A 25,464-nucleotide genomic window follows, 5' to 3' on the forward strand; every position below is an offset into this window, starting at 1 on the left:
CTTGTGTAAAATGGACCTTAATGACTGCCTAAAAAATTGAATAAAAGGTGGTTAAAATGTGTCTAGCTCTTTAAAAATTTCCAAAGAAGGGATGTGTAAAGATTGATGTGTGTACACATGCAATAATATTGTTAATGCTGATGTTAATGATGGTGTGTAGTACAGGCAACAGAGCTGTGAAACAAAGTCATCATTAAGTGAACTTGCTTTAAAGTGACTCCTCAGTGACGTCTCTTTTGGCTATTACGTTTGTGCTTGATTCTTCCTGTTTGTTTCCTTTTCATGGGTCCTTTCTTCAGAGGGAAGAGCTAAGAAGTGAGGAAGGAAAGCACGTAACAAGAAAATGTAACTAAAGAAATGAAAAATGTGAAAAGCTTCCTTTATACCTAATCCCTGTGGTGTATTTGGTGCATTTGGTGCAATCTTCTGCACTCTCTACTGGCTGCACTGTGCATTGCACCTACTGTAAAAAGAATAAATTAGCTTAATCAGCTAATTAGTCTATTTAGCTATATTGTTTGCAATGTAACAGTCAGATGGAATCTAATTTAGTATCACATCAAAGTAAAATATTATATTAAGGAGATTGAACTCACATAGTATACTCCTGCTAAAAGGGTTTCTCAATGTTTCTTTGGACGTTGGCAGAATTCCATAATAAATCAAATATCTTTGATGAGAAGTTGCGATTTCCAACCCTGTAACGAAGTGTTGGAACGAAGTGGACTAAAGAAGAAAAGAAAAGAAACACGTGTCTGCTCATTAGAGGTGCTGCATTGATGGAGAGAGTGTAGATGATAAGTAGATAGGGGGCCTCTAGGGAAAGAAAATCATCCATGAAAAGGAAGTTCTCAGTGCACTAAAAGAGTCAAAAGGCCCAAAATTCCAGCTGGCAACCCTGATGCCAAAACAAATGAATGGTGAAATTAAATAAAAAATAAATAAATAAAAAATTACAAATTTATACAAATATATATATATATATATATATATATATATATATATATATATATATATATTTATATATATATATAAACAAAAATAATAATAATAATTATAATCCAGTGCTAATTTCTTATTTTTTTATTGTAAGCTTATTTACTGAAATTATATGGAGCAACATTTGGCCTGCAAGAAAACATTTTTCTTCCTTCTGTTCAGTTTCCACATTCGGCTTAGCATTCCATAGCAAATACAGCATGTTGCATTTATAACAACAAATAACAGCAAAGAAAGTGAAGAGCAAGAGCATTTTCCAGCCCTGGGATCATAAATGGCCATTTCCAGAGGACCAACATTAAAGAACTGAGCACATCTCTGATTGCCGGAGGCAACAACATTTCACTGAGTTGTCTGAGCTTTCCCAAATCTAGCACTAACGTACAAAGGGTTGTGTGTTAATTTCAAAATTTAACACAGACAAATAAGTGAAATACTGTGGCCAAGTAAATCTTCTAATAGAAGGTCTTAGATGGATGAAGCACAGAGCACAACTGATACAGAGGGGACAAAAACATATTTAAGAATGAATCAAAAGAAAATTGTAATTTCATACATTTTGTGTAGCACTACACAGGGAACACATGACAAAATGACACTCACAATATCAATGGCTTTTGTTTTTTTCCTATACAATGTACAAATGCATTGTTTCATGTTTTGAGCCCCAAAAGCTAAAGGCATATTTACAATACATTATTAAGAATACATCTGCTCATGCAAATAAGTATTTGTAATACTTGTTATAAGCTTAATATTCATAAAACCTTGACCAGTTTTCAAGTAAAGTAAGATAAAGGGGGCATGAAAAGGGAAAAAAATGGCTTAAATTTCTAAAATAATTTTTACAGGTATTTCATAAGAAATATTTTTAAAAATCAGCTTTACAGATATGAAGACATTTTTTTTTAAAACAACAAACGTACCTTGGGGCACATGGTATAATGAAATAAAAAAGGGAACATACTATACTGTACATATTTTACAAAAGATGAATAAACAAAGATACATGTTTAATAGAGAAATGTGGAAAAGGTACTATCCATCATGGCGCAGGGCCTTAACAAACTGTTATTATTTTTTTTTTTTTTACTTCATGCCCAATATTGCACTGTGCATTTAAAGGGGCAGTGCATGAGAAATTCCTCTGCTCAGTAAACTACATGATGAAGAGAGGAAAATCTGACAAACAGCACCTTTAAAAATTCAATACTTAGCACTATAAGTAATTATAATTTTACTTAACCTTACATGTTTAAAGTCAAAGGCGGACTGTCATAAAAGTCATTCTGATCATTTCCCATTTGATGAGAAAAATGACTAATTCAGGGAGAGCATCATAAAATAAATGATACACCACATCATCTTATGCAAAGCATGTACATGTATGTGAATGGAAAAGGAGTTAGTAAATGTGACCTCACAGGACTGAATGCTTAATATGATGTAGCTCACTGACAGGCTTATCCTTGCTGGGAAAGAACTGGACAAAGACAGACCTGAAAAGACACTGCAGGCTGTTTGCACAAGAAACCCTCACAGAAAAGTCTTTAGGAAATGGGGAGTAATGGGGAATAAGTATTGCAGTCAGCTAAAAGTAGCCAAAACCAAAGCTCTCCACATAGTGATATAATAAGACTTCTTCATTTAAATCCCAGCTTCTTAAAAACACTGATAGTTGCTTTCAGAGGGAAAGAAAACAAGATGTCCATTAAATTCAAATCTCTCAGCCAACCAAGAGCTTCTGTCTCTCTCTGTATGGTGCCACTATACCCGCACACATTCAAAATATTAACAGCGAAATTAAAAACACATTCTCACCAGAAAGTGCATTAATGTACAAAACATGTCCACACACACATTTTGAGTGATGAAGACTGTAGGGGTTAAGCAGTGTTGAGGAGGGATTGCATACTTGCAGAGAGTGACTGCAATTTACTGGTGAACTTCACCACATACAGTCACTGATTGTGTTACACAGAAAGAGTAGCTGGTAAGCACAGACTAACAGGCACTGCATGCAACAGGGGACTGGGAGACGTGGCAGCATATTTGAAAGAGTGTGTATGTGTGCTCGTCTGAGAGAGAGAGAGAGAGAGAGAGAGAGAGCTAGAGCAAGAGAGCAAGAGAGAGAGAGACAGACATAGAGAGCATATGTGAGTGAGGCTGTCATGAGTAGGTTGTTTGTGCATGTATTGGGGTTAGGGGGTTAAGTGTGAGAGTGAAGGCCTATTTCTGTCCAGTAATGGACTGGGATATGGAGCGAGGAGGAATCATGTCCAGCAGGTACTCTCGCTGCCTGTCTGCTAAACTAGATGACTTGTGACCCCCAACATTACCAGAGCTCAGGTAAGCAATGTTGACTCCTGCAGAGAGAGTGAGGGGGAAAAAAAAGATTATGACAGTGAGGGGAAAAAAGCTTACAATATTTATCTCACTATATCATATTATGACATAAAAATCAGACAAAATTGTGAGCAATCTCTAATAAGCTGTATTTAAAGAAGAGCCAAAAAACATAAACAGAAGCAAAGAAACTAATGTTTATAAAAATGTGTTATTTGATTATTGTAGGGCTAGATATTGAAACTTATACCATCGACTGTCTCATTTAATCTAATTTAATAGGGCCAGTGTGGCTGCAGGTTTTCATTCTAGCCTAATCAGAGCCACAACTATTAATTAACTAATTATTAATTGAAGACCAAGATCAATTCATTAAAACAAGTAGAATTAGGTGTGGGTCCTGATTGGCAGCAGTAAAAATGTGCACCTCACAGTAGCCCTTTATAAATAAGATCTAAAATCCCTGCTCTAGAAACACTTTACATTGCAAAACATGAAAACATTTAAACATTTCAAACTGCACCTTTAAATCCTAACACAACATCACTTAGGCTCTGTAGCCTATGAACAAATTTGCACATCTTTAAACTCAGACAGAACTACAATATTTTAAATTGCATTTCTATCTAATTTAGATTCTTCTATTTAATTCTGCACAATTAACAGCATGCTGTGTATTAAAGTAAGTATCAGATCATTTTTTTTTGCAAGAACTATAACCCTATTTTGTGCTTTCTAGTATAACATGTAGTAACATGCTTATTAGATGACACAAGGGATCTGCTTATACTGCCACCATGTGCCAAAGCACAAGCTGCTTACCAGGAATGCCGTACAGCTGATGTCGGCTGTCATGCTGTGACCGGCTGCTGGAGGTAGAGCAGTGTTTACTGGTCATGCCCATTATAGTGCCAGGTAGCGCGAGCTGGGACGCCTGTGCGAAGTTGGATAGAACACCTCGTGCTGACCCAGAGCCTGCAGCTGATACACTGCGCTGCACGGACACCTGGGACTGAGCAACTTGTGCAGAGGATGCCTGCAGGTCAATATGCACACACATATTCACAGTATATGTACACATTTGGGTCAACAGATAGGTTTAGAAATGTTTCTAACTTCTCAGTTCTTGCAGTTTTTATATTATATCCCAATTATAGACCCTGGGTAATTAATTATACCTATAATGGAAAATGCCTAAAAGGACAATGGACATTCTATTCTGGCACAATTTGTCACCTCCCTACATCCAGTGCATCAATGAATGAAACCACCACTGATTATATACTATCCTCAACAAATCACTGGCAATGATATAGGAGTGTCACTCTGAACTACTTTATTATGCCTATTTTGTTGAGCTCACCTTCTTCCATGCACAATGTGTTCATTTCCGCATTTCATTTGGCCTTTAACTCTCACTTACACTGATCAGACTTAACATTAAAACCACATGCCTAATATTGTGTAGGTCCCCCTTGTTCCACCAAAACAGCTCTGACCCGTCATGGACTCCAGAAGACCTCTGTAGGTGTTCTGTAAGTTGTGAGATGTGGCCTCCATGGATCGGACTTGTTTGTTCAGCACATCCCACAGATGCTCAATCAGATTGAGTTCTGGGGAATTTGGAGGCCAAGTCAACACCTCGAAGTCTTGTCATGTTCCTCAAACCATTCCTGAACAATGTTTGCAGTGTGCCTGGGTGCATTATCCTGCTGAAAGAGGCCACTGCCATTAGGGAATACCGTTGCCATGAAGAGGTGTACTTGGTCTGCAACAGTGTTTAGGTAGGTGGTACGTGTCAAAGTAACATCCACATGAATGCCAGGACCCAAGGTTTCCCAGCAGAACATTGCCCAGAGCTTGGCTTCTTCCCATAGTGCATCCTGGTGCCATCTCTTCCCCAGGTAACGCACATGCACCTGGCCGTCCACATGATGTAAAAGAAAAAACGTGATTCATCAGACCAGGCCACCTTCTTCCATTGCTCCGTGGTCCAGTTCTGATGCTCACATGCCTATTGTAGACACTTTCAGCAGTGGACAGGGGTCAGCATGGGCTGTCTGACTGTGTGTTCTGACACCTTTCTGTCAGAGCCAGCATTAACCTTTTCAGCAATTTGTGCTACAGTAGCTCTTCTGTGGAATTGGACCAGACGGGCTAGTCTTCCTTCCTTCCGGGTGTCCTTCCTTGGACCACTTTTGGTAGGTACGAATTACTGCATAGCAGGAACACCCCACAAGACCTGCTGTTTTGGAGATGCTCTGACCCAGTCGTCTAGCCATCACAATTTGGCCCTTGTCAAAGTCGCTCAGTTCCTTACGCTTGCCCATTTTTCCTGCTTCCAACACATCAACGGACTGTTCACTTGTTGCCTAATATATCCCACCCCCTGACAGGTGCCATTTTAATGAGATAATGAATGTTATTCACTTCACGTGTCATTGGTTTTAATGCTATGGCTGGTCGGTGTAGTTTATGACTACAGAATTCTGTTGGCTGAATATTTTTGGTTGTCCTCCTATTTTTGGTTGGAGGTATCCCTCCAAATTCCCAACAGCACTGCTGCACCTGATCTACTTGTAACAGCACCACACACACACTACCATGTTAAAGTGTGCCTGATAAATAGTATAGTAATTGTGTGTATACCTGTCTGATGGTGTGGTGCCTCATCATGGACTCAGCTTTGCTCACACTAGCTGCAGACACTGTAGAACCGGTGGACAGGGCAGCTTGTTGCTGTAATCTCTGCTCAATCTCCTACAAAACACACACATACACACACACAGAGGATGAGCATTTGAAGCACACAGTGCACAATTACCTCTACATAGTGGTGAGCTGTAGTTGGTGGTACACCTGGGCAAACTCATCTTTACCTGCTCTTGCTGCAGAGCCTTCACAAAGGCGTTCTTCAGCCTATTAGTGTGTTCGGCTTTCAGAGCCTTCTTTTGATTGGATGTCATGCATGTTTCACAAAGGATGCGTCCACCCTTCTCTTGCTTCCAGTGAGGGGTAAAGTCAGTTTTACACTGAGCGCAAGCAAAGGGCTCCAGACGACCAGTTGTCCCACACAGCTTACCTACACACACACACACACACACACACACACACACAGAGTTTTAATGACATTTAAGTTTCAATTAGTATCCTGATAAAAACAGTGAGAAGGTGAGCAAATGGTGAACAAATCTCTGATGAGCAGCACTATTAGTGTTCTCACCCTGGCTGTCAAGGACGCTCTGCACCACCTCCTCCAGGCCCAGCAGGTAGATGAACTCAGAGTTGGCGGCTGAGGGCAGGAAGTAGAGCAGAGGCGCAGGTGGTTTAGGCAGCGGGATCTCCAGCAGGGTTTTCTCCAGCTGTTTACGTAGAGCCAGTTTGGCTGCAGCCTGACTGCTGGCCACATCTTGCACAGAGCTAGATGAGGAAGAGCCCACTCCAGAAACACCTACTCCACCTGTCACACCAGCCACTCCAACGCCCCCTGTCATCCCAGCCACACCCACTGCCTGCATGTGTGCCAGGTTCATGTAGATGGAGGAGGAGCTGGAACGCTGGGGGACGGACACCTGCTGACTAGAGGCCTGTAACCACATGCACGCATGCACACACACACACACATACACACACACACACAAACTGTGTTAATTCATGTTTAATGTGTAAACTGACTTGCAAAGGATGTTTCAGATTCTCACTTTAAAGTGCCTATTCCGTATACTTTATAGCATTCCTTTCAATTTTACATGAGCATTTTCTAATTTTTCTTCATCTTCAGGTTTATGAAGTACTAGTACTACAACACAGAGAGGTCCATATATCCATACACACACATTTTATATTATATATATATATATATATATAATCATCAATATATTATCATCACACAAGTACTAATACAACAAAATGCAGTTTAGCATCTAACCGTTGGAATTGTGCAGTTTAAGCAAATAAATGAAATGAAAAGGTATATATGTATGATAATGTGTTTATAGACAGATCCAATGATTAATATGTAACATTCCACCACATCCCATTCAGATCCGGTGACTGGGAAGGCCACTGAAGAACATGGAACTCACTGTAGTGTTCATGAAACCAGTTTGAGATGACTTTTGCTTTCTGACATGGTGCATTATCATGCTGGAAGTAGCCATTAGAAGATGGCTAAATTGTGGCCATGAAGGGATGCACGTGGTCAGCAACAATACTCTGATAGGCTGTGACATTCAAGTGATGATTGACTGGCATTAACGGGCCCAAAGTGTGCCAAGAAAACATTCCCCACACCATTACACCACCTCCACCAGCCTGGACTGTTGACACAAGGCAGGTTGGCTCCATGGATTCATGCAGTTGGTGCCAGATTCTGACCCTATTCATCAGACCAGGCTACGTTTTTCCAGTCTTCAACTATACAGTTTTGGTGAGCCTGTACCCACTGCAGCCTCAGCTTTGTGTTCTTGGCTGACAGAAGTGAAACCCAACGTGGTCTTTTGCTGTTGTAGCCCATCTGCCTCAAAGTTTGATGTCTTGTGCATTCTGAGATGCTTTTCTGCTCACTACAATTGTACAGAGTGGTTATCTGAGTTACTGCATCCTTTCTGTCAGCTCGAACCAGTCTGGCTATTCTCCTCTGACCTCTCTCATCAACAAAGCTTTTCTGTCTACAGAACTGCCGCTCACTGCATATTTTTCTTTACTACATCTTTCTGAGTAAACTCTAGAGACTTTTGTGCATGAAAGTCCCAGGAGATCAGGAGCTATAGATATAACAATCATGCCACATTCTTTCTCCATTCTGATGGTTGATGAACATTACCTGAAGCTGCTGACCTGTACCTGTATTATTTTACGCATTGTACTGCCACACGATTGGTTGTTTAGAAAATTGCATAAATGAGTAGGTAAGGTGAGTTTATATAGTATATAGACCCATTTAAAAACACACACAGTACCTGCTGATAGTTGACAGTGCTGTTGATGGTGGCTGTGGATGTGCGCATGCTGCCTGGTTTGCCTGGCACTCTGTGGCCCTGCAGCTGCCCCGGGCTTGGAGCAACCACTCGCTGTGACATCATCATCTGGGGAATGGAGGCACTGGCTGCAGACCGGATCACACTCTGACCCTGAGAAGAGAAACAGCCTCACCCTGACAAACTACACAAATGCTACAGTCAAATTCTCTCTCTGCTTCACTTGTGTGTCTCAAGAATGCAGGTTTATTCACAACCACAGGATGGCAGTCAAGGGCTGTGCATTTCTGCTGATATTTGACCACACACTGCTCAACACAATGTCCTGTGAGAACTTATGAGTATGTGGATATGTGTGCTGAGGTTAGCGTGTGTCTTCCTGACCTGTGCAGCACGGAGGTTCTGGGCATCTCCGCTGTGGTGTGTGTGGGCAGATCTGATGGGTAGCTTGGTGCTAGACTGAGAGCTGTGGGCTGAGGGATGAATGGATGAGGAGCTGCTCTGCACCACTGATACCTGAGTGACAAAGGGAGAAAAAACATTTATATACACACACAAGAAGACTTCTTTTACACCTACCAAAAAAATATACTTCCTACTAGAAATATACTTCCTACATCTAGAGATGTTTCTAGGCAGCAGTGATACAAATAATGAGGAAAAAAGGGCTAAATGTTGTTATACTGTTACAGTCTGCAGTACATTAATTATAGTTGCTAATTTTTCAATCATTTTATCTTATTCTTCGTTATCCATTAAGATTCCATTATCTTATTTCATTGTCTTCTGGAATTCTTAGTCGTCCAGAAGACAAAAGGCAGACGACTTCACATTATGGCCAAAGAAATTCAGTTTTAGCACAGTATTAATTTTTTCACAGGGCACTTAATTATAAGGAGATGTGACAAATAAAAGGGATTTTTCCCAAAGCAGTAATAAGCATACACTGACAAACGATGAAGAATATTATAATGGTTCAAATTCCCTCTTATTACTTAAAATGTTCAGATGTTCAGATGTAGAGCACACTGAGCTCATTCGTTTTACGGTGAAGCCTCTATCATGGTTATACAATAATTGATTTAAAACACACGTACTTAACTCTATTCCTTGAGACCCCACAGTTTGAAGTTCTCCCAACACTTAACACACCAATAAAGGGCTTAAAAATTAGCTGATCAGATGAATCAGGCATGTCAACAGCAGGAAAAATAATAAACTGTGCATGGTAGGGGTCCTGAAGACTGGAGTTAAGAACCCCTGATTTAAACCTCAAATGCAAGAAAAGTATCTAAATCTTATATCTATCTATCTATCTATCTATATATATATATACACACACACTAATATATATGTGTGTGTGTGTGTGTGTGTGTGTGTGCGCGTATACACCAATCAGCCATAACATTAAAACCAATGACAAGTGAAGTGAATAACATTCATTATCTCATTACAATGGCACCTGTCGGGAGTGGGATATATTAGACAGTAAGTGAACAGTCAGTTCTCAAAGTTGATGTGTTGGAAGCAGGAAAAATGGGCAAGTGTAAGGATCTGAGCGACTCTGACAAGGGCCAAACTGTGATGGCTAGACGACTGGGTCAGAAGGTCTTGTGGGGTGTTCCCAGTATGCAGTGGTTAGTATCTACTAAAATTGGTCCCACAAACGACAACCGGTGAACACCAACAGGGTCATGGGACCTCAAGGCTCAAGGCTGCGCGTGGGGAGCGGAGATTAGCCCGTCTGGTCTGATCCCACAGAAGAGCTACTGTAGCACAAATTGCTGAAAAAAGTTAATGCTGGCTACGATAGAAAGGTGTCAGAACAAACAGTGCATCACAGCTCGCTGCATATGGGCTGCATAACTTCAGACCGGTCAGACAGCCCATGCTGACCCCTGTCCACCACCGAAGGCATCCACAATGGGCATGTGAGCATCAGAACTGGACCATGGAGCAATGGAAGAAGGTGGCCTGGTCTGATGAATCACTTTTTTTTCTTTTCACGTGGACAGCTGGGTGCGTGTGCATCACTTACCTGGGGAAGAGGTGGCACCAGGATGCACTATGGAAAGAAGGCAAGCCGGCTTTCATGTGGCTGTTACTTTGCCACGTACCTCCTACCGAAACATTGTTGCAGACCAAGTATACCTCTTCATGGCAACGGTATTCCCTAATGGCAATGGCCTCTTTCAGCAGGATAATGCGTCCTGCCACACTGCAAACATTGTTCAGGAATGGTTTGAGGAACATGACAAAGGTTTGAGGTGTTGACCTTGCCTCCAAATTCCCCAGATCTCAATCTGATCGAGCATCAGTAGGATGTGCTGAACAAACAAGTCCGATCCATGGAGGCCACATCTCACAACTTGCAGGACTTAAATGATCTGCTGCTAACGTCTTGGTGCCAGATACCACAGCACACCTTCAGGGATCTAGTGGAGTCCATGCCTCAACAGGTCAGAGCTGTTTTGGCCGCACAAGGGGGACCTACACAATATTAGGCAGGTGGTTTTAATGTTATGGCTGATTGGTGTGTCCGTGTATGTGTGTATGTGTATATGTGTGTGTGTGTGTGTGTGTGTATAAAGACAGACTCAGCTGTGAGCATTTTTAGTCACAGGAACACTTTTATCATGTTTTAGTCATAATTTTGGAAAGTTTAATGATTGAGGGTTCAACATTCAATGCAGACTGAAGGTACCACAATGAGCCAATAAGAAAGTATAAAGGGTGTTCCATTATATGGTTCCTTTACATGGTAAGCCTCCATGAAAGCAGAGCTCAAGCTCTAAGATGCAGTCAGGCCCTTCTCACAACCACATCCCTGACAGTGGCTTAGAGCTGTGATTGAACAATGATTGCTTTTCAGTGTGGTATGTTTTCTGCATGCCACCAATGAAAAGCTATATCATTTACGTACTGCATTTTGTGTTGTTTTCACTGTTAAGGTAGCTTTTCAATCTGGTACACAGCTGATTGAACCTGAACAGCTGATGAAAATAACACAAAAAACATACAAAACAGCTAATGAAAATAACTGGCTGGTCCATGTCCAATTCATGCTTCTTTTCTTATTATCTTGTATCCTAACAACCAAGTGACACTTTCTACTGTCCACCAATCAGGACCAGACATTTAATGTTACACTGATTTTTTTTGTTATAATAACACTTAGAAATGCAAAGAGACTACAGCTAATTCGTTTGCATATGTGCTTAAATGAAAAAAGAAAATACACATGTTGTTTCTGTACACTAGAACAAACTACAGTCTTTTTCTCTGGCCTTCTGAAAATAAAGCAAAACTGAATTTAAATTCATTACTCCTTAATAAGAAGGGCATTAAATGAACTGTAAAAAAAAGTGAAGAGAGAGACAGAAAGAATCAGAGATAGAGACCTTGTGGGCGAGGTTCTCCTTCTGTAGTTGAGACTGTCTGAGCTTCTTTAGCAGAACCAGACGAGCCTCCTCAAGTCTCAGCTCCTCTCTTAAAGCCTTAATCACTCGTTGCCGCTCAGCCACACTCTTCCCCTGCAACACAGCCACACACACACATAATGCAAACAAACGGACACAAAGAGATGAGAAAACACAGCACAGACTGTCTCCTCACTGCCTCTTTACCTTGAACATGTCCAGGTTTACAGGCTTCACTTTCTCCTCTCTGCTTGCTCCTTTGGGGCTGGACGCCTCATTGTCAGATAAGACAATCACATCTGGAGAGGGAGTGTGACGCTCTCGATCCACGACACTGGTCATACATAACATCAAATGGTCAAACATCAAATGGAAGGATAACTGGCTTATTTCCATATATTAACATGTATATTAATATTGACTTTTTGTGACAATTTTGAAATGTTATGTAATGTTTAATGTTGTATGTCAGCTGATTGTGTTTCACATTTACATGTATTCATATACATGGAAGGCTCTTTTTTACAAAGCAGCATACAACTGAGGCAGGATATATTCTAAGCAGTTGAGATTTAAAGGAGCCTGCTCAAGGGCCCATCAGTGGCTTTCTGTCAGTCCTGGGACATGAATTCACAATCGTCCAATCACTTCCAATACACTGCAGGAGAGCTGAATGTGACAATCATACTAATAGGACAGATTTTTGTGACAATATTGTTTTAAAGAGCTTTTCAGTCAATACTAGAAGAGTATTATACAGTTGCATAAATAAGTATGACTTGACTGTGGATGTTACTCTCAGTCACACAATCTACTTCACCATTTAATTTAGTCATGCTGATCCTGTTGTATTAATCCAGTATATTTACTACACTGAGCTGAGTTTTGTACATTACCTGTATCTCACACAGCACAAACTGACCAGACTTTCTCTCCCTCACCTCCTCTTGGCACTCATGTCCACCGGCTCATCACTGATGTTCTCTTTCCCGCTGCGGCCCATAAGAGAGTGGGACACGGCTGGCGTCCTCAGGCTGCCATTCAGCTTCTCCTCATAAGCCGTGTAGCTCTGTAACGCAGCATGGCTGCTGGCTCCAGAGGCTCGCAGATCCCCCAGTGTGCCAGAGCCACTCTCCAGGCCACTCAGGTCCTTGCGTTTGAGCAGTGCAAGCATTTTCAGTCTCTCCATGGCCTCATGACCCTCCATTTTCAGCCTCTTGGGCAGGACGTCATCGTGAGCTCGGCTGCGCTCCTCTGCTGGCTCCAGGCCTCGCTTTAGCAGGTTCAGCCGCAATGCCTCTTCACTCATACGGTCCATTCTGAAGGAGAACATGCATAAACACACACAAAAACATATACAGCAATCAAAATGTTTCTCCTGCAAAACAAAGTTAAGCATCATAATCTGTCATGAATTAAATCATCACAGCTATACGGAAATAGAATTGAATTCAGAATCCAGCTTATCTCAACACTCCATTAGGACACCAAATTTATATAATAGTAAAGCTAATTGGAACATAAACAACCAGCTTGTCTTCGAAATATTTTTTTGTTCATCATGTCATGTGTTCAGATATGCTTTATGTCCTTTGCCTGCAGGCAATGACCTTATTAAACACGGAAAAGTTTTGCATATAGAGGACTTGCTTCATGAGTGAAAGATTACAACACTATAGCCTCCCCAATCGGGACAATTCTAATAGCTGTCCATTGTCCTTCCTTCATTTCCTTAATTGTGGCTTTTAACCAATACCCTACCATCTGGACTTATGTCGGATCATAATTTAAAACATATGGGACAATTAGCAGAAAAGCCAACAATTTGACTAAGATACACACTTTCTGCTCCAAGTCTGTCTAAATCAGAGTACTATCACTTAACAGTGAGATAAAGGAAGGGTTAATTTGCTCTTTTGCAACATCTTTCAGGACCACTTTGCTTCCTAAAAGCTAGTGTACAGCAGCCTTAGACAATGACCACAGACTGACTCACTTATTTAAAGCTAATCAAATGTCCAAGCTGCTGCTCAATTCAATTCCATTTGATTTGTAGTGCTTTTAGCAATAGACATTGTCACAAAACAGCTTAGCAGAAATCCCAGAGGTGATAGGAGCAGGGGGAAAAACCTTGAGAGGAACCAGACCCAGAAGGGAACCCATCCTGGGTGACACTGCATGGTGGGATTATAAATCATTACAATATACAGGTGTAGAAGAGTAAAGACAAACAGTACTAAGTGAGTGGAAAGGATGTTAATTATGAGCATACTGTGCACAGGGCAGCACAGTGATGATTACAGCAGCAGTTCTCAGGTACTACAGCATGCAGATGAGATTATTATCATCAACTGAAGCAAAGGTGAGTCTCTAGGGTATCCATGTGGGACCATCCAGAGGAGAAGGTAAGTCACAAGCGAAGAAAGCTCCAAGCAGAAGTAGAGCATCAGAATGATCAGGCAGGTCCGGAGAGCCGAGAGAAGCCATGGCAGTAAAAGTGTGTCTTTAAGCAGACATACAGGCTGGTATTTGATTGGTTCCCTATGACACAGACTCTGGACATCACAGCGCTGTCTGGATTAGTAATAAATACAGATTTGTAGAATAATGGGACAAAAAGATGAACTGTTCAAAGGTAATCAAACTAATGTGAAAACTGCAAACAACTGTAAAACACAACCGCATTCAAGGATGCAGTGGCATATAGAGAATTTCTGATACCACTGAATGTAATCCTTTCCAATAGGATAAGTGTGTTCAAAACTCTGCAACCAGATTACTCACCCATTCCAAAAAAAGCTAATATTACTCTGGATCTCCACCTACACTGGCTACCCATCTCATACTGCATACAGAACAAAAAAAAAAAAAAAAGACTTGCGAGGTACCACACAGCCCTGCCCTTATACACCTACCTAAACTTCTCCTTCCATAGACTCCCACCCTCAGGTCCTTGGACAGGTTCTGCTCATTGTTCCTTACACCCACCTCTCCTCAGTGGGTGGCAGATCATTCAGTTGAGAAGCTATAAAGCTTTAGATTTCACTAATGATGCACCGAAATAAAAATTCTTGTCCAAAACCAAAACCAAAATTCAGGGCACTCTGGATCAAAAACAGTGCTGGATTTAACAAGTAATCAACCAACCAACCAAACAAGCAAGCAGAAAACAATATTATTTAATTATCTTTCTGTACTTTTGCATAAATTGTAATGATATGCTTTTTAGTAATTAAATGCAATAATTAAAAAGCATTATTGAAAAAGGTCATGAAACGGTAACAACACTTTATTACCAGCAAGTGTTCTTTCTTACTGTTCTTACTCCACAAAGCAGAGCTAACATTAAATAAAACACATGAAATACACTCAACGAGCACTTTATTAGGAACACCTATAAACCTACTCATTCATGCAATTATCTAATCAGCCAATCATGTGGCAGCAGTGCAAGGCATAAAATCATGCAGATACGGGCCAGCAGCTTTGGGTAATGTTCACATCAACCATCAGAATGGGGAAAAATGTGATCTCACATGATTATTGGCACTAGACGGGCTGGTTTCAATAACTGCTGATCTCCTGGGACTTTCACTCACAAAAGTCTCTAGAGTTTACTCAAAATGGTGCAATAAAGAAAAAATATCCAGTGAGCAGCAGTTCTGCAAATGGAAATGCCTTGCTGATGAGAGAGGTCAATGGAGAATGGCCAGACTGGTTCGAGCTGACAGAAAGGCTATAGTAACACAGATAACCACTCTGTACAATTGTAGTGAGCAGAAAAGCATCTCAGAATACACAAAACATTGAACCTTGAGGCAGATGGGCTACAACAGCAGAAGACCACGTTGGGTTTCACTTCTGTCAGCCAAGAACACAAAGCTGAGGCTGCAGTGGGTACAGGCTCACCAAAACTGTATAGTTGAAGACTGGAAAAATGTAGCCTGGTCTGATGAATCTTGATTTCTGCCGAGGTACACAGATGATAGGGTCAGAATCTGGCACCAACTGCATGAATCCATGGACCCAACCTGCCTTGTGTCAACAGTCCAGGCTGGTGGAGGTGGTGTAATGGTGTGGGGAATGTTTTCCTGGCACACTTTGGGCCCGTTAATACCAGTCAATCATCGCTTGAATGTCACAGCCTATCAGAGTATTGTTGCTGACCACGTGCATCCCTTCATGGCCACAATTTACCCATCTTCTAATGGCTACTTCCAGCATGATAATGCACCATGTCAGAAAGCAAAAGTCATCTCAAACTGGTTTCATGAACACTACAGTGAGTTCCACGTTCTTCAGTGGTCTTCCCAGTCACCGGATCTGAATCCAATAGAACTCCTTTGAGATGTGGTAGAACGGGAGATTCTCAGCATGAAAGTGCACCTGAAAAATCTGCAGGAATTGCGTGATGCAATCATTTCAACATAGAGCAGAATTTCAAAGCAATGTTTCCAACATCTTGTGGAATCCATGCCACGAAGGTCTGAGGCTGTTTTGAGCGCAAAGGGAGGCCCTACCCAGTCTTAATAGTGTTCCTAATAAAGTGTTGGGAGAGTGTATATAACTATACATGGTCTACATATTGAGAAGGACATTGTGCTTTCAAATGGTTCATCAAATCTGAAGTGGAAAAGTTCCTTGAGCAAAATGGTAAATTTTTCTGGTCAGATTTTTCAACATTTAAACTAATAAAGTCTCATTTTAGGCAATTTCATTGGACAAAATTTCACTCATCATGATGTCCCTGAAACATCCTTATCTTTCAGAGCTAAGGGCAAACCAGCTCTTCACACAATACCATGTCACTCCAGCCTGCTCTTCGACAATCCATCCTTTTTGTTACTCACCTACAGAGTGTCTTGAATTCTTAAATTCACTATTTTTTCATATACTTTATATTTTATCTAGGCTTAAGGTAAAATAGCACAAACATGCTGTTTTACTGTCTTAATTGTCTTGTTTTTTGCGTTGCCTTTTTTCAAATTTCGGTTGTGTAATTTGTCTGTATTGTTTAAATGTTTAGTCAGTGGGTGTAAAAAGAGCATTAAACAAATAAGTTGTTTTTTTATTATGGTGCAACTTAGATTTAGATCTAATTTACTCAGTCAGTCTGCTCAGCTCTGCACTATTATGACATCGATACTCTTAGAAAAAAAGAAAGGTCCAACTAGCACCAATTCCAGGATTTCTTTTCAGGGAAACCCTTAAAGGTTGTACATAGAATCAAAAGACAAAAGAGGGTTTCCTTTTCCAAAAATGTTCCTCTTTAGAAAGTTAGAACCATCCAAAGAACCCTTGAGCAACCGTTTGTCTACACGTGTATTTTCATATGAGGCTGTTCCTGTTATTCTGTGCAGTGTGTACTGCACAGATAAAGGCAAAATATCACATTTCCTTAACACGTCACATACAAAGCCTTCTGCTCTCTCCACCACTCACACGTTTATATATGCAGTGAGAACCAGATGCTTATGAAGGCAGTGACTCCTCACTGATCCACAGGTTCTGAGATCACAGGAGCAAACACGAGAAGCACTTCTGAAAGAAAAAATATGGAGGTAAAACTCAGATTGTGTACAATAAAAAAAAAAAAAAAGGGTGGGACTAACCAACCCTCATGAAAAAGTAACCATTCAGTGCTGCCTTTGGTAGATCTGCATGATGCAACCATCTTCAAATGTGATATTCTCACCAGAGGGTCCATCTTCTCCTTTTGTGAAACAGAAAATCACTGTCTCTCTCCAAAGTCTGTTTCATTTTTCCTCCCTCAACTAATCAGCTTCCCACTTTCCTGCCCAACACACACACCATAATTGTACACAGAGCTGCATATGTGTCCACACACACACACACACACACACACACAGACACACACGCACGCAGAGCACTGGGCGCTCTGCCAGTCAACACAGTCCTTGTACGCCTCCAGCAGCTCTCACATGGCAGGAAAACGGAGGTGTTAAGATGGAGGTATGGTAAGCGACAAGATCAGACACACAAACACACACATTCCATATACCCTCTTGTATACACATTCACCATCCATCTCCTCAGCAGACCAGAGTTTGAGAAGCACGAGTACCTTCCGAAGATGAAAAATAAATACATGAAATGTGTAATGTGTGTGTAAGATGGAGCTATGTTAATCAACAACACAAACAAACCTTATACACTTATATATGCATGAATTAGCCATCTCTCCAGATCTTCAGCAAATCAGAGTTGGAAAGTAGAGTCACTATCCAGCCAAGGCAATTAAATATGGGCAAAGTGTGTGTAATCTATGTGTGAGTGTGTGTGTGGTTCGAAGAAAGGAAAGAAGTAAAGTACAGACTGATTAAGCTTTAAAAGTCAGACTGTGAGAGTCTGAATTACATTACTGCTGGAGACACACACAAAGAAACATCCACACGGAAGCCTAAGTCATGCCAGTGTGTGTAGATCCTTTGTTAGCCCTGTCCTCCCCCCTCCCCTTGCGTGCACGCACGCACACACACGCGCACACACACATAGACACACACTTTTGGACTCCTTCACTCCATCTCTCTTCCCACTCTTCTACACAAACACACATACACACTCACTTTCTTACTCTCCTACACACATTTATACAAAAACACCCCAAAGTAGAGTTTTTTTTTTAATGCCAGCAGAGTGGCACAAATCCAGCGACTGTTCCTCAGTCAGTGGCACACATGTGTAGCAATACCTCTTTCTGCCCCTCCCCCATACCACAATCCTCTCCGCTCACTCCGCATCTGGCTGCCAATCAATCTGCTTGCTGTACTGTACTGGGCAGTTTGGGCTCAGCGAACCCAACCCCCATCTTTCTTTTTCTACAGAGGCTCTCACAACCGACATCCCACACACACACACACACACCTCCCCCAGTCACGTTTCCAAATAATCCGTTAGGATTCTGATCAAAGTGTTGTTGCCTCTGTCCAACTCAGTTATTCATAGGACACAACAGAAATGTGGTATGTGGATCTCACTGCTAATGTTAGTAGTAGATTCAGACTTACTGAACATTCGATCACACAACATTCAAGTTTGTGTTAGACTTGTTAAAGCTTTTTTGTTATTAAGTAGTTAAATTATAGTTATTATTTTTGGGAAGGGAGGGGTTAAAAAAACAGAAAGAAAAAAACATTTCACCTACTGAGGAACAAATGTTGAATATATCTATGACACACACAGTTTATTCACTTCCTTGTCATAGTTACTGATATCTAAACAGCAACCGAAACTGTGTCCTCGGGGCAGTACGGGTTAGTTCTTGGTGCAGAAGGGCCATAAACTTGACAATGTAGTATTGTAATGCAGACAGATCGGCTGAGAACCTTCAACACACCGGGACAACATGCTGTCCCAAACGCAAGGACAAACTTTAGAGTGAGAAAGGAAAGAAAGCGATAGATAGATAGATAGATAGATAGATAGATAGATAGATAGACTATATGATCAAAAGTATGTGGACAGCTGACCATGACACCCATATGAACATCCCATTCCAAAGGCATGGCATTATTATGGCATAATTGTATACCTCCAACTTTGTGGCAAAAGTTTGGGGAAGGCCCACATATGGCTGTGATGGTCAGGTGTCCACATACTTTTGGCCATATAGTATAGATAGATAGACAGACAGATAGACAGACAAACAACAGGGTACAGCCCTGTAATTTTTATTATTAATAAATAGAAATCACATGCAGTAGTTTGAAGTAAAGAGGCTATACGACACGTATGACTACATGTGACTTATATCCTATACTGAACATGGGTGCCTCAGCTATAACACACTCCACTGCACTGGTCAAATCTGCCCTGCTGCTGAGACACAGGTTTGCTTCCCAGCCATGCCCTGCGCTGCCCAAAGCCCCAAGGATTCAATTAACTCTGCTCTCACTGGAAGACCCAGATTCCTCTCTTGGCCCTTCTTAGGCGAGATAGCATAATGATAAGTGCTTTAGTTTTTCCTCTGAGAACACTGAAGCGGTTCACAGTGTTAGGTGACCCATAAAAAAAGCAAGATGTGATGACTTGTAACACTTGTAACACACCATGACCAAGGCAAAGCAAATAAATATGTAGACTGCCTAATCTCACACTATCATTTTATCATTATAAATAAGGCCTTTCTTTCTATAAATTATAAGTTTATACTCAACTTACATTTAAATGTATTAAAACTGAACGGGCAGACTGTGATTTAATGCACACAAGTCAGACTTAAGCCAGTTTAACTTATTTTAACTTTAGTTAAAATAGTTGAAACCACTGGGAGCGACAATGATTAAAATGGAAAATTAGGGTCAGTTAACTTTGATGACCTTGAGCTTGATATTTACACAGTACAGAAGACATATAAAACACACAGGAAAGCAAATCAATGAGTAAAGCTTGCTTTGCTACTCAATCAACAAAAATATGCAGAATTTACATGCAAATACAAATAAAACAATAAATGACCTTGATTCAGACACGTTCATTGTGTTTAATGGGACTCTGCACTCTCTCTCTCTCTCTCACACACACACACACACACACACACGTGCGCACGGCGATTAGCTTCGTCCCACAGTGCTCCTTTAAGCTAAGTTATTACGTAAAACAGCATCTCATGACATGGCTGAAGAAAGACAAAACACTGCACATGTACAGGAGAGCAAGTCACAGTTAAACACTAAGCACTTCCACAGAGACCCCTGAGGAGCCACTCGTATTCACACAGCTCTGCTTGTTTAGGTCAAGCAAAAGCACCATAAGACTCCGACACCTGCTGATGCACTCCAAACATTTCATACATTCATTAACCTTTAACTCAGAAGCGATAATTCTCTGCATGGCTGCCTTTTAAGAACTACACAATGTTGGCAGATGAATAAAATGAATAATGATGAAGGGAACACTGGATTTTAGTGTGGTTTCTTCCTACTAGAAAAAATAGCTAAAATTCCACGTCTTGGTCTGCTCCAGCCCCAGCTGACCATTTTTGGATGCATCAATTCCAAATGATCTGCAGACAAATCTAATAGCACAAGATGTAATGGCAGAGTGAGGAGGTCAGGACAGTGGAGCATGTGTAATCTAATCACATGATATGAGCACGACTGGAGATCAGAAAAGAGACCAGACACCAAACTGGACTGGATGCAATCACCAAACACACTCAGTAAGCCACCAAAACGAAGTGAAGATCTGGCATGAGCACCAGTGCCTCCAACTGACAGCACTTCATCCTTATCGCCATTCAGCAACCCACACACACACACACACACACACACACACACACACACACAGCAAGCTGACAGCCAAGAGAATGGGCACGCTGCTAATTTGTGTAGAGTAGACTCCAAAGCCTGTCTTCTACAAGCTGGAGCAGCAGATCTGCTTCTTTTCTCTCCGTCACTGCTGTCTGTAGCTGAGGCTTCTTCCCTGGAGAGGAGCTCACCTGAGGGGGTGGGGGGTGGGGGTGGGGGCAGGATGGGGAGGGGGTCTAACACATACTCCACACAGGCACAAAATACACACTTCTAAGAGGAAGGGAAGACACAGAGAGTCACCTGAGGGAGAAAAAAATAGGAAGGGAGTAGCCATGTAAATCAGGACAACACCAGTCGACTATAACGAGAGCGAGATCTGCTTGTCACGCAGCCTGTGTGTGTGTGTGTGTGTGTCTCAATATTACAACACTTAAGCACAGGTCTTCATCAAACAAGGCAACAACTCCGGGCTCTGGGGGGTTGCCATGGCAACCAGTACATCTATTTTTAGACAGTACCACTAATCAATTTAATTTCTGCAGTAGCCCAAGGCAAACATGGAGGGACAGAGGACTGGCCTTGGACAAAGAGAGACAAAGAGAGATGAACAAAGTCAGCACCAGGACAGGGTTAAGCTGAATGCAGAGTTCCCTGAAACGAAGCAGAGCTTTGTGAAGAAATGCCAAAAACTGCAGATGCCCCATAAGCCATGAATTCTAAGCCCTTTGCCCACACCCCCCCCGAACACACACACGCACACAAAATGTTGAAAACAGACCGATCTGTAAGTGTGTGTATAGGTGCTCAAACAAGCATGATCATCCCAGCTCATGAATCAACACAAACTCAGGTTCCAAAGTCACCCAAAGTGCTTGATACATCTCTTGGAGTGGAATAAACAAGTTTAACAAACCAAGTGCGTTCATACGCAAGAGCCTCGAGAAGTCGTGGTATTCTGGGGTGTAGTTGTGGCCACTGTGCTCCAAAATTGGCCTCCTGTTTTTGATTAAGTGTGCAAGAGAGTGAGAGGGATTAGGACTGATCCCAGACTGTGGAGGGGCGGGCGTGAGGAGGGTCATGTGATTATCTGTAAGTTTACACTAGAAGACGACTCTGTGTGTGTGTGTGTGTGTGTGTGTGTGTGTGTGCGCGCACATGACATTGGAGGTGGAACAGTGGTATGTGTCTTGTATGAGTAATGATTAAATGTGGCAGATTCCAATGACATGAGACACGCTGGCTTTAAAAACAAAATAAGCAAGGAGACGGTAAGTGAGAGAAAGTAAAACAGTGAGAGTGTATAAGAGGGAGATCCCTGCTACTATGTCACTTTGATTTTTTCCTCTTTAAGACCCACTATTCACTAGTCTTCGTCTTATTGTACCCATAGCCCCAAGTGCAGTCAAAATATATACAGTCCAGTTCAGTCCGGTTTCTAACCTCAGAATGGGGAATTATCCCTCAGCATAGCCATTAGTGGTCAGTACTCCATACACACACCTCTGCAAACACTACATACATGCATACACACATCTCATCAAACTGGAGCTTCAGTAGATATAAGCCGAAGGGAAAAAAAAATCTGGAAATTCCACTTTAAAAACCATCTCAAAGGTAAACTGCTGCATGCATGTTAGCCCATAGTTTAGATATCAGTTTAACAAAATAAATCGATGATAAAAAAAAAAAAAAGAAAAACTCAAACACTTCACTGGCATCAGATGTTACATGCTCACTGATGACATACTGGGATATAGGCTGTGCTATAGATTCACTGATTATCTTCCAAAGCAGTTTCTGACATTAGTTATCCATTTTATTTACCAGTCCATTCTGCCTCGATTTAACTAGGAAACTGGAACATTGTTATCAAAATCATGTTGTTGAAGTGATGTGTTATATGTAACATAACTACTTTGCGTGGTTACTATACTCAAGTTCACTTTAGTGCATTCGATACAAAATTAGATACAGTCACACAATCACCTCATACAGAGGACTCACGCGAAATAAACACATGAGGAAAAAGCATGGGCTTAAATTCAAGTAAACCACAGTTAACTAATGGACTATGTCATCTTTAAAAGACAGTCAGTTGGTTGGAAGGATTGAATCACCAATTATTCTTACAAACACGAGGTAAGTATCAGTGTCTCAAGTCAACTTTGTCATTCCAAATATGCACTCTCAGAAATAAAGGTAAACCGTACTCTTCCTTGGAATTAGTGTGGTATTATCAAAGGGAGATATTTTGTACCTTTGGTATGTGTCTTTACACATAAAAAAAAAAATGAAGGTACATACTTGGACCTTAAGGAACACTGATGCAACTTTAAAGCTTTATTCTAAAAGCTTTTTAAAAGGTACACAACATGCACCTTCCCCTAAAAGATACACACTAAAGGTACAAAGATGAGAATGGGTCCCTTTTGAGTCTCGGATCCTCTCAAGGTTTCTTCCTCACATCGTCTCAGGGAGTTTTTCTTTGCCGCCGTCGCCTCTGGATTGGTCATTAGGGATAAATTCATACATTTCCAATTTATATCCTGAATGTATTTATTTCTGTAAAGCTGCTTTGTAAGAATGGCCATTGTTAAAAGTGTTATACAAATAAAACTGAACTGAACTGAATGTTCCCTTGATGGCGTCACACTGTCCGTCAACAAGGAAAAGTACAGTCTGGTTACCTTTATCTCTCAGAGTACATGGTGCAAGATGATAACCAGTGAAGTAAAAATGGTACAAGCACAATGCACAAAAGTACAGTTCGAAGTAATGGCACAAGTGCAGCTAGTTTATTGTGTAGTGTTCGGATCGTATTTTCCAGGGTGCTCATCGAGCTTACAAAACAAGCTGGGAAGCAGTAAAGGACCCAGTGCAGATGATTTCAGTAACCTCAGTGGAGAGGAAATGTCAAATGAGAAATATCAGAGTCATCACTCCACCTCAGTCTATTAACTGAGGAGGGGTCACCGGGTGCTTGGTGCAAGTGTGTATTATTCAGCAATCTAGTAAGATGATGTGCTGGGGTACATGCTGTGGTATGAATCAGCTGGGTCAGTCCACTGTGAACAACTCCAGCCTCTTGATCTGTCACACACTTCTCTCCATGTCTAAAACAACACACACTGCAGAAAGCAAAGTGAAATCAAACTGCACTAAAGCGCCAAACTGACCTGTGTGCCCTGGGGATGTGTTACAATTCGAGCTCTGCTGCTACTTTTGCCCACTACATTGTTTTCTTGCCTATCAGCTGCAGCACCATCACCGCCGCGCACTGATAAATAGGACATTACAAGGTAGCCATTTGCATGCTCTCGAAACAAGTTGAGGGCGAACACGTCTCGACTTACGCAAATGGCTGATGGCAGGATCTCTTTATTTTATCCCACAGCAGGAGGTCTGCCATCCGCAACTCCAAGCGACACGCATCACATCACATCACATCACATCAGCAACCTGCTTCCAATACATACTCACATTCACAATCAGCCCATTGTTCATGCTGCAATAGGGCATGTTTACAGTCTCTCTGCTCTACTCGCGCAGCAGGTACAAGGCATTTTAGTTCTTTATTTATTTATTTATTAACCCAGTCTGGGCTTTTAACCCCAACAGACTCAGTTCTCACCAAGAAACAATAAAAGCTCATCTCAGCGCGACGAGGACGAAACCCGTTCAAGAGGAGCGGAAATTATTTTCAGAAAGTCGCAGCTGACGAAGAAGAAGAAGAAGAAGAAGAAGAAGACGCATCACCGATCGCGTGTGTTTACTTTAACAGGATCGTTAACACCTCGACGCGATCTTTTAAGCAACCACAATACGGATTATACAGCGCGAGCGTTGGCGTATGAATATCATCAGCACGGCTTTCTGTTCGCCAGCACGTCCTTTACTTGTGTTTTTTTTTGTTTTTGTTTTTTTTTTGGAGGTGGAGGGGAGTGAGTTGAGTGCGCGCGGGCCGCGGCTACATCCTCGGTCTCACCTTGGTCGCCTTCACCCCGCAGGTTCCCTCTCGCTCCGGTCTGCTTTTGGGATGCTGAGACGCTGCCGTTACCTCTGGCGACTGATCCCGGCACCGGCGAGCAACACAAAGCCTGTGATTGGGCCCCGGCGCGCGCTCGCTCCGCGCTCAGACGGCATCATTGATTGGTCGGCGCCGGTGTCGATGACGTTCCTGGCGTTACGGTTTGTTGTCGTGTCGGCGCGGAGGGCGGGGGCGGGGCCACGGTGACGGTCACGGAGAGATGTGAATGGGCTTGTTGTGGCTAGTGGCTGTAGTGCTTTAAAAGGTCGAGCAGGCGAGTGAGTTTCTACACTGGCACTTGACTATTTAGAGTGGCATAAACTACTTCTAAAATGCACACTACTGTATTAAATAGAGCTTTAAATAGACCACGCTTTAGATAATATTTAGCACAGTGGCATGCGGTTGTAAATGTAGTCCTA

At 41.7% G+C, this 25,464-nt stretch overlaps 1 protein-coding gene across 4 annotated transcripts; it reads right to left on the bottom strand.

Moving 5' to 3' along the window:
* Window positions 1–1,068: 1,068 nt before the first annotated feature.
* On the bottom strand, window positions 1,069–25,203 carry LOC113542331 (transcriptional repressor p66-beta). Of its 4 annotated transcripts, none has more exons than XM_026939772.3 (11): window positions 25,001–25,203; window positions 12,685–13,062; window positions 11,951–12,077; window positions 11,726–11,857; window positions 8,709–8,840; window positions 8,307–8,477; window positions 6,569–6,932; window positions 6,225–6,427; window positions 5,995–6,105; window positions 4,168–4,381; window positions 1,069–3,365 (listed from the first exon to the last, which is right to left on the bottom strand). In XM_026939772.3, exons 2-11 carry the CDS (start codon window positions 13,059–13,061, stop codon window positions 3,229–3,231), a joined length of 1,968 nt encoding a protein of 655 aa, XP_026795573.1. In that variant the 5' UTR covers window position 13,062; window positions 25,001–25,203; the 3' UTR covers window positions 1,069–3,228. The 4 variants fall into 4 exon arrangements, with proteins under 4 accessions (XP_026795573.1, XP_053090020.1, XP_053090021.1 ...); XM_053234045.1 differs by lacking the exon at window positions 25,001–25,203 and adding an exon at window positions 24,369–24,993; XM_053234046.1 differs by lacking the exon at window positions 25,001–25,203 and adding an exon at window positions 17,911–18,463.
* Between the last annotated feature and the right edge of the window lie 261 nt (window positions 25,204–25,464).

Source organism: Pangasianodon hypophthalmus, chromosome 1 (assembly GCF_027358585.1).
Source record: "Pangasianodon hypophthalmus isolate fPanHyp1 chromosome 1, fPanHyp1.pri, whole genome shotgun sequence".
Classification (NCBI taxonomy): Eukaryota; Metazoa; Chordata; class Actinopteri; order Siluriformes; family Pangasiidae; genus Pangasianodon; species Pangasianodon hypophthalmus.

Bases quoted from the DNA above. Each gene is read 5' to 3' on its own strand.
- LOC113542331 (XM_053234045.1), bottom strand. From the start codon at position 24,424: ATGGCAGACCTCCTGCTGTGGGATAAAATAAAGAGATCCTGCCATCAG. The intron at 12,078-12,684 runs GTGAGGGAGAGA...ATGTATGACCAG, and splicing joins GACATGAGTGCCAAGAGGAG to TGTCGTGGATCGAGAGCGTC. The intron at 6,933-8,306 runs GTACTGTGTGTG...ATGTGGTTACAG, and splicing joins GCACTGTCAACTATCAGCAG to GCCTCTAGTCAGCAGGTGTC.